Genomic DNA, 10,322 nt, shown 5'->3' with positions numbered 1-10,322 from the left:
AAGGAAAGAGTTAAAATAATTAGACTTGGGCACCAGGGGGCTCTTTGTGTTCGTCTTCGTACTCGTCTTTGGAGAAAAAAAAAACTTCGTATTCCCCGAATATTCACCCGTTCTTGTCTTCTTTTCGGGCGAATATTCGCAGACATTCTTCGTGCTTGTTTCATCTTCGTTTTCACCCGGCTGCGTAGCAGGGGTTAATACGGGGTTAAGAACACATCGGAGCAGCAGCAGATGCGTTCGCGCCGTGAAGGTACATGTGTGCGACTCTATTGGTCGCCGGAAGGGGGCTGGTCTGGCATCAACAAATGAATTGCAGAACTGCAGAATGCACCTCATTCGTTGATGGCAGGCGAGCCCCCTGCCGAAACGACCAATAGAGTTGCACACACGTACCGAGGTGTACTGTACACAATACACATTGCCCGAAACTGAGGCCTCCTTTTTATCATACACAGTCATACATCCATAGATGTTTAATAAAAGAATAGGGATTATTTTACATTTTTAAATTGATTTTGGACCACTTGTAATACATGCCTAACACGAACAAAAAACCGTCCTGAAGACGAATGCGCAAGTCTAAAAATAATAGAATTTGAAATACCCTGGGGTGTCTAGTTTTCAAACATATATGTGTGATGAGGGTAAACTGACTGGCTTCAAATGTGTCCCACACACCCCACGGGCAGAATGACCAGTTTAAAAAAAATTGGTTTAGAAATAGCAATATGCTACTTGGGATGTTACTCTTTGAATTAAATACACAGTTTCATAGCAGTATTGGAAATATATATGAAAATCCTTTTATTTGTCAACCTTACACCTAATTATGCACATCTGGCCCCAGGCTTGCCACTCTGCCTCCTCATATGCCTTTAAGCCCCCCCTGCCTATATGCCACTCATATGCCTTTAACCCCCCCCTGCCTATATGCCACTCCTCATATGCCTTTAACCCCCCCACACACCTATATGCCACTCTGCCCCCCAGAGCCGGTGGACGTCTGCACGATGCGCATAGACAACCTTCGCTTCTGCCCGGCCCTGCTGCTGGGGGGGTAGCCGGTGGACGTCTGCACGATGCGCGTAGACAACCTTCGCTTCTGCCCGGCCCTGCCGCTGGGGGGGTAGCCGGTGGACGTCCGCACGATGGGCGTAGACAACCTTCGCTTCTGCCCGGCCCTGCTGCTGGGGCTTCTATGATGGGGCACTGGAATGTCATGTCGGTGCTCAGTCATAGAAGCCCCAGAGGAAGTGCTGGCAGCAGCAGAGGTTGCCAGAAAGGAGGATCCAGGTCACCCCCAGCGCTGCAGAGATCTGGATCTTAGTTTTACAGTCAGACCTGTATTTAAGGACGGAGAGACGGAGAGCTTTTGAGTGTGCCAAGTTTTCTCAAAGCCTGTTGAGACTTTCACTTGGCTGTTCATGCTCGCAAAGCATCCCAGCCCATCTCTGGCAATAGATTCCTACTCAATTAGGACATGAGAACTGTCTGTGGGGCAAGGATCTTGGTTACGGCTTCATTCATCTTCTATTATTTAGTATTTAAAGATTTAAGAAGAAAAACAAATGATTTGTCCCGGTGTTAAAACCATGTATCAGCGGATTACAAGGTTTTGCTACTATTTAAAAGATGATCATAGCAAACCAGTTGGTGATGGTGGACCTTATATGTACATCACAGACAAGTGTCCAAAGCTAAAATATTTTTATTTTTGTTCCTATGTGCTTTAACAGTTTTGGTCAAATGCCTTTTTATATTCTATAAGCATCCCACAAAAATAAATAAATTCTTACTTTCAACTCACCTAAATAAATATTCCACATTTCTTGGTGGTGGATTTTTATCTCCCTTTGCATATAGGCAACAGCAGCACACCCCATTCTGCCAGACTGTCTAAATCTTTTAATACTTAAAAATGATATAAGCACGAGGACTTATGGACACTCTTGTACTTGTTTTAGTCCATCTGCATACTGAAAGTCCCCACTGTTTTCATAGGCATACATATCTAATGCAACCTCGCAGCTCTCCCTCACTACTTGCTCATCATCCTTCACATGCGCCTGCAGTGCTTTTAAACATTCCTCCTGGGCAATAGATCCCAGAGCTTCAGCACATTCATGCCGCACCATGGGGTTCTCATCAAATCGCTCCAACGCAGCCGATAGTCCTGAGACAGCCGACTCGTGCTGCATTTGCCCGAGAACATATCCAATCTCATGGCGGAATAAGGCACCTCCACAGTGTAGGCCTATGGAAAAGGGAGGAATGATCAGTAAAGAAAAAAAAACCTGTAAAATATATATATATATATATATATATATATTAGACGCTACAGAAGTGGACGATTGTATGACCATGAATTTCTAATCCCTGCAACTCTATAGTATAACCCGCCTGCTATAATTATATAATGCTTTACCAGTTGTCTTTGTGAAATGACAGGTACCGGGCTTGATAGTGACCGGAAGAGGATGCAGCATTCTCAGTAATATCTTACAAGTGCTCAGGCACCTCTCCATACTACTAGACTATCTTTCTATACATAAGTAAGCTAGTAGTATTCACATATAACTACATTTCATGCAATGACACTTTTCTACCTCTCAATCAATACATTTGTAATGATATGTTTATAGATCAATAAAGCATGGAGTCCCCCAAATAGAAATGCAATGTATTTTATAGCTATATCATGGGTTACAAAAACGTGTAGTTTCTTAGCTCTTCGGTGACATCTCAGACGAACATATTTCACAGGCTGCTCATTTAACCTCTTAAGGACCAGGCTGTTTTTTTTAGTATCCTTTGGGACTAAGGCTGTTTTAACACTTTTGCGGCGCTCATGTTTAGCTGTAAATTTTCTCCTCACTATAAGTACAAGGCATTTCAACCCTTTCCATGCACTAATTCTACTACCACCCTTTGTCAAACTTTGCGGTAGTAAACTATTTTGTGGGGTTTTTTTATTACAACAATTGCACTTCAGATATAGATTTACAGCTGCTGGTATATGCCATTGTCACATGACCCCCCCAATATGTGTTCAGCAACATCTCCCGAGTACAGTGACACCCTCATGCACCCTATGTCCTAATTGCGCCCTCTTTGAAGCCGGCTAATTAAATTTATGCCATCAAACCATATACTTTCGAAAACTAGACACCCCAGGTTATCTCAAGTGGCAGTATAACTCTTTCCATGTACTAATTTTAATGCCAGCCTTTTCAAAATTAGCGGTAGTGATTGTTTATCACACAAATTGTACTTCAGGTGTGAATTTACAGCTCCTGTTTGACAGCGACATGTACCAACAGCCCAATATGTGTTCAGCAACAGCTTTTGATTACAGTGATATCACCCATGCATGGGGTTGTCTGGTTGTCTGGGGGCTTAAAGGTCACGTTTTTATTTTATTTTTTCCCCATTTTGGTCAGTCTGTGCCTATGCTTTATCTTTGAACCCGGCCACTCCAATTTACTCCTGCCCTTGGGTTTTTAAAGTGCAAAAAAATTTTAAAACAAAAACAAAAAAACAACTTTCCATGTCAAAATTTTTGGGAAGATACAGCGCTAATTTTAGTACTTGCTCATAATAATTAACTTAATTGTATTTATTTTATTCTTTTTGGACTTTTTTTTTTTTTACACTTTGTTGGAACTGGATGGTTCCTCTGATGGTGACATAACTGCATAACTATTTTTATTTTTTCCATATTTTGTTGTTTTTTAAATATATCACATTAGGATTAGAAAGTTGAGCTCCATTGACTTGCATGGGGCTTTGCAGTTTTTTTTCCAGGTAACATACAGTGTACAAATTAGTGCAATAAAGATTCCTATCAAAATGATTTTTTTGTGGGTAAAAAAAACAATAGTTGGGGGGTGCCACATACAGGATCGACCACAGGTGCAAAATACTCTAGATACGCCCCTGCTTTTTGTCTTGGGACGAGTTTTAAGTCTGTTTTACTCTTGGTTTGAGCTGCATTCCTAGAGTTCATTAGCTGCTTTAAACTCCGAGTCACTATGGAATAGCTTGCACAAAATGCACCGATGTGCATTCAGTAACTGGAGTTTCCGCTTAATGACTGTGGCAGAGCTACATAAATGACAGTTTACCTTCTGTCAGTGCCAACACAGCTTCCTTGCCTCCGATATTGCGAAGGGCAAACATAGCACGATACCGTTCAAAAAGCGGGCAGTTATCATCTAGAAGGGTGGCCCGTAGAGCCGGGATATCGCTTTCCTCAGCAGGAGGAGCAGGATCCACTGACAGGTAAGGGTTATCATCAGGGGCATCTGGATTCTGCTGAAGCCATTCAATGCGACGTATGGCCAGCTGGCATGTCTCTGCTACCTGCAATTCAACAACATATAAAACATTTCAAACAGAAAAGAAAGTGTTTATAAAAAAACACGCTCCATACAAAACTGCAGCAAATGCACTTAAAAGAACGGTAACCTTTTTATGTGACTATCCCTTTTAATTAACTTCCTATGACAGCAGAGTTTTATGTTGATGCCACATCTGGGGAAATGTATTGTAAGGAGGAAAAATTATACAGCAAGACTGAATAATGGGAAAGAACAACTTTTTAACATGTTAAAATCCCTGGGCATCCCTGTTCCTTTAAACTCAGCACACTTATTGCAAAGCCACTAAGTCTGTACTTTCAATAAACAAAAAACAGTCCAAAACACTGGAAACTAAAGTGAAATTAAGGCTAAGACTTTACACTGAAAGATGACAGGTTAAATTTAGAGTAAATAAAAAAAGTTTAAGGTTATCATTTTGTAGCATCAGGCATTAGCTTTTTTCCTTTTCATTTCAAATAGAAGCTTTACCTCTATGACTGGATCCTCGGAATATTCCTTCAGAAGATCCAGTACCTCAGGGTCTCCAATAGCACCCAAAGCTTCTCCTGTGAGAGTTAGAAAAGGGAAAATAAATAAGAGTAAATTCGTTAGTAACGTATAACTTGGTTATATGCCTACAGGCATTCCGCTTTCTGCAAGCCGCCACGTCAACAGAGTAAAAACGACCCCATTGTTTCGTCCTACCTTAAAAAGCGACCCCTGGCCCTCAACACCCTGCTTACTTTGACAGCTATACTCTCACCTGCCTCGTGGCGGACCATTGGCTCCTGTGTCCGGTCCTTCAGCACTGCGATAAGCACGGGAAGTGCTGTTCGGTCTCTCATTTGCCCCAAGCAGTAGGCTAATTCATGTTTCAGCAGTGCGGATTCATCACTAAATCCTTGACCGATCAGTTCCACTGCTTCGGGTCCTCCTAGATTCCGTAGTGTAAAAAGTGCCCTAAACCGGGCGGGAAGAGGGCGAGTGGGGTCCAGCAGCACACGACCAACAAGCTGCATGCCTTCGGGAGCCGCCATGTTGAGGCACGCAGGATGTGACGTCATCCAAAATTAACTAAATGACTGCCAGACTTGTCTCGAGACATTCAGGTTACTGAGGATTCCCAGTCTTTTTTAACTCCTTAATGGCCAATACTATATGTCACTCGCTAAACACTGACCTTAATTAGTTTTTCTGGCTTAGTGTACATTGATTTTTAACCCTTTCAGTCCCAGGGGTTTTTGGTACCTCAGGTCCTGTAGCAATTTTGCCATTTTTGCGCTATGTCGGTTCAGCGATTATTCTCTTTTCCTGTGAATAGTGTACCCATGTAAACTATATATTGTTTTTTCCAGGAGAGATAGAGCTTTCGTTTGATACCATAGTTGGATGATTAGCTGAAAATTTAGAATGAGAAATTTAGTGAAAACTAGTGAAAATTAGAACATTTTCCCTCCGAATCCTCACAAAATTAGGTAAAGCGATGTGAAATCCCCTCCAAGTTTATCAATTCAGGTGTCCTGATTTCAGAAATACCTAATTTATATAGATTTTCCATACTTTCCCAGCACTTATAGCGGACATACTGTAAGGTTTACATTTCTCATTGAATTATGGCTTAACGGTTTTGGGGGTTGTGAACGGGGGCAGGAGGGTTATACTAGGTAGATGTTGAGCTAGGGTAATGGGATGTAAGGTTTTTTTTATTATCTTTTTATATATTTTTTGTATTTTTATATATATATATATATTTTTTTTTTTAAATGGTTAGAGGTCCTCTTAGGGACCTCTTGAACATGTTATTAATGCCAGTGATGTCACAATGACATCACTTAGCTCACTTTATTGGTTTTTTTTTTAATTATTATTTATCGTATTATTTTAGTGATTTTTTTTTTTTTTTAACTAACTAACCTTTTTTTTCTGTTTCGGTTTTCAGCAAGGGAGGAAGGTGAGAGACATGGTTTCTCACTCTCTTCCCTCCGATCCCCCTGCGCCAATCACACTGTGATCTCTATGCAAGTCCCCACAGACTTGCATAGAGATCACAGTGTCTGTGCCTCATCGGAGGACAGGATATCCCCTGCAGGGTCTGTATTTTAAAATGCCCGATCGTTTAAAAATGTAACAGCTTTCCAGCTTTCGTGCTGGAAGCTGTTACATCAGATCGGACAGCTGAAATCCGGCGATGCCGACGTCTGCTGTCAGGGGGGATTTTGACAGCCTGATCCCCCGTGCAGCAGCAGGGATGTGTCCCTGCCGCTGCAAGAAGGGCAGGACGGACCGGTACGTTCATAGGGGATTCTTGGGATGCGTTTTTTGGATGTACCGGTACATCCATAGGGGACTGAAGGGGTTAAGAGCACATATGGCTCTGCTTTGATACCATTTTTATGTATAATATATATTAATATAGAAAAAAACCAAATTTCTCAAAATGTATCCCTCTCTCTTGCTAGATTTTATTAATAACCCCTTTCAATCTGTTTCTCATCTGAAATTAAAATTTCACTGATGCATTCCCCTCATCTTATTTCGAGTGATTTTGTACAGAACAATGACAGGGAAATAAATACAAGAAAAAGAGGTTTAAAAAACAAAAGGAATGAGAATAGAATAAAACATGGTTTACTTTGATGATTTTACACTTTCCGCAAATGATATCCCCCGCTGTACACGACTATCATGTTCATGTTATTTATTACAATAATTACAAATACATTAATATATACAACATTTCAACAGAGATATGGGAAGATGTAAAACTGTATAGTGCTATTTAGATACTACAGTGATAGATGTCCAGCTGTTATATGGTCCACACTCGTTTGTTTGTTTTTTACTTACTACATTACATTTATATAGCGCCAGAAGATTCCGTAGTGCTTTACAATCAGAGTGGGTAGGATATATTTAAAATCACAAAAAATAACAAACTGGTACTAAAGGAGAAGAGAGCCCTGTTCTTGTGAGCTTACAATCTAGTCGGTTGTGGGGGAAGTGAAACAGTAGGAGAGCATTGCTACTAGTCTCTCAAATCCATTTGTTCTCTATCCACACCTTCATAGTAGACAACTGCTATTAAAAGGAATCCTCTGGGGATGCCACTGTGTATTTTTATTTAATTAAAAGAATGTGTTTGGAAGGGCAAGCAAGACAAAAAACAACACATTATTAGGCCTATTCATTGTCCTGACTCTCAAAATACCTGCAGACTGCACTCCGCACCCACTCTGCCCTGGTATCTACAGGCGCAGAGGGGCAGAAGTGTGAGAAGGTGCAAGGAGAATCTCCAGTCTCTACTCCCTCCAACCATCGTGGATCAAACCTCTGCTCGTGAGTTTCACACATGTTGTGAAGCACACAACATGCCAATACCAAAGTAGGTAGGAATATGTAATCTGGTGGATCCAGAAGGTACTGCCATCGAGAACGAAGACGAAGGAGTGCAATTTCAGCCACACTTCTTGCCCGCTCCAGGCCAAGGTTAAACTTAGCTTGGCTCTGTCTGCCATCCTGTGTGTATGGTGTAAGCAACCAGTCCTTAAGTGGATACGTAGCATCACCTAACAAAAAGTAGTTCTGAGCTTCATCAAGGAAAGTGTCCTCTGGTGCTGCCTGGAGCCTTCCTGCTAGTGCCAGTTCCCACACTACAGAGTTTTCCAAGATAGAAGCATTGTTCATGCTTCCAGGGAAGACGGCACAAGCATCCCACAACACGCCTTGTCCATCAACCACTGCATGAAGTACCAAAGAACATTCACCATCCATCTTTGAGCGAGGAGGCAGGGGAATGTGAAGTGTACCCAATGCTCCTACACAATGAGGAAAACCCCAGCGAGCTTTGAAAATCCTTGCTTTGTCACGAAGAACCCCGTGGTCAGGGGGATAAAGGTATAGAGGTTTAAGAACAGTCACCACAGCCTGGCATACCTAAATAAAATAATAACATTAATTGCCATGCTTTATGAGGTTCTGGGCAAAAACACAGACTTGGCAGCAGGTCTGGGGAAAATCAGTTTGTTAAAAGACAACTTACTGAGATATTACCTTAAAACTTTCATTTTATGTTTAAAAAACAAACTAGATCCATAACTCTGTATAATTATATAGGCTTCGCTACAAGAAATGTAAAACTGCTTAACAGTAACAGAAATCTGATAGAAAGGCTTGTGTGTTAGAAAAACGTGTGTTGCGTCACCTCTTTCAAGCACTTCTTCACAACCTTTCGGCGAACTCCAAACTTCATGTGTAGTAGGGGGCATTGGTTGTGGCTTGCCAAGGTCCATAAGGCGATGCCTACTTTTTCTTCAGGCGCTAGGCCTGGACGGTGGAGACGGCCTCTCAGCTGATCGCATAAGTAAACAAATGTATCCTTTGACATCCTAAATCGATCAAACCAGTCCTGTGGACCAAACTCCTTGAGGAATGAGCAGTGCTTCAGATGGGTCAATGATTTGGGCGGCGGACACCTCGAGGCTCTTGCCTTCAGCATTAAACACTGAGAAATAAACATAAATATATTACATTCATATAGCGCAGACAGTACAGGGGACTGTTTGACAGACCAGCAATACACTATGTTGTGAGAGGCCAATATAGCATCACCGTTGCTAATAGCGATGGCACAAATAATACAACCATTCATAGTTTTTCTAACGTTTATTTATGTTATTTTTGACAAATATTTATTTATATTCGTGTTTTACTTTTTCATGCCCCCCCCCCAATGCAATTTAATACATGAAAAGTAAGAGCCAGATCGATGTCACTCGTGTCCCGTCGTTGCGTGATTCTCCCCCTAGTTACCATTAGGATCTGCCGCTGACTGTGCTGCTGGTACGCCCTGAACCTGCTCTTTCGCCGCCTTCTCCGAATCTCTGCTTCCCTCCTGTGGAAATCACCCATCATGTCTGCCGTCTGTCTCCTCTTCATCAGAAGCGGCATGAGAAGCAGCAGCCGAGACTTCACATCCGCAGACATTTCAGATTCAGCGGTACGCATTACCGCTTTCCCCTGCGCCAACTCAAGCCCCGCCTCTTTCCAGCTCCTGCCCGCCCCTTCCTCCATTTAGCGCTATTTCCAATGGCAAATTGGGATGATGAGGAAGCGGAGTGATTACAATCGGTAGATTCGCTAAAGGCTGTTGGCGGTGGTTGTATTACACAATGACGGGTTATTCACGGACTTGTAATTCTATAGCTCATTTACGACTCTTCAGTGTTATATTATATTAGGCGGTATGTGAGACATGGTTTGCTGTAAGCGTGCAAGGCAATGATCAGCTGTCACGTGATTCCTGAAGGGTCCCTTTAATTATTTTCTACTAACTGGCGTTAAATGGTGTTGTATCTAGGAGCACAGGGTACTCGTGTTTGCCTTTCCACCTATTATGTGGGTTCAAAATCCTACGACTCCTGTTCGCCCCCTGGATGAGCATAATAGGAATTGTATTTATTGCTTCTTGTCTTAATGGCTAGCTTTAGTGTCATGCCTGTAATTAAACGTGGCTGCCAATAGCGCCAATTAGAGCAGTGCTGTAGCAGTACCTGTATCCCTTTGGCTGGGTGTAGTGCACACTGTACTGACAATCTAGCCCATGCATGCGTATACCTGTATGTTTGGACACCGCATTTGGAGCGTGTGGTAGAACATAACACTGGGTTGATTTCACCATCAAAGGGTTTATCAGGTTGCGACTGTACATCACACATGTATTATTTTATATAGCACCATCATATTCCGTAGCGCTGTACAATGGAACGTAATGGATCCTTCATTTTGGGATTTAAGAATTAGTGCATAAACGTTTGTGCAGAATGATGCAACGTTTAAACGGAATAACTGTCTGAATGCCGTATGATTACAATTATACATAGAATATAATGCTAGATAAGGACCATTTAGGCCATCTAGTCTCCCTTGCCTTTTCTTAGATTGGGGATATATCTATGCCTATTC

At 41.9% G+C, this 10,322-nt stretch overlaps 1 protein-coding gene across 1 annotated transcript; it reads right to left on the bottom strand.

Moving 5' to 3' along the window:
- Positions 1–1,937: 1,937 nt before the first annotated feature.
- LOC149279389 (deoxyhypusine hydroxylase-like) lies at positions 1,938–5,380 on the bottom strand. The gene is made up of 4 exons (XM_089501285.1): positions 5,125–5,380; positions 4,851–4,927; positions 4,125–4,362; positions 1,938–2,254 (listed from the first exon to the last, which is right to left on the bottom strand). Exons 1-4 carry the CDS (start codon positions 5,378–5,380, stop codon positions 1,938–1,940), a joined length of 888 nt encoding a protein of 295 aa, XP_089357411.1.
- Between the last annotated feature and the right edge of the window lie 4,942 nt (positions 5,381–10,322).

This window comes from Sceloporus occidentalis, unplaced genomic scaffold (assembly GCF_023333645.1).
Source record: "Sceloporus occidentalis isolate IW3139 unplaced genomic scaffold, rSceOcc1.0.p SCAF_169, whole genome shotgun sequence".
NCBI lineage: Eukaryota > Metazoa > Chordata > Lepidosauria > Squamata > Phrynosomatidae > Sceloporus > Sceloporus occidentalis.
Note: the sequence above shows the minus strand (reverse complement) of the source record. Positions and strands in the feature narration are given on the sequence as shown.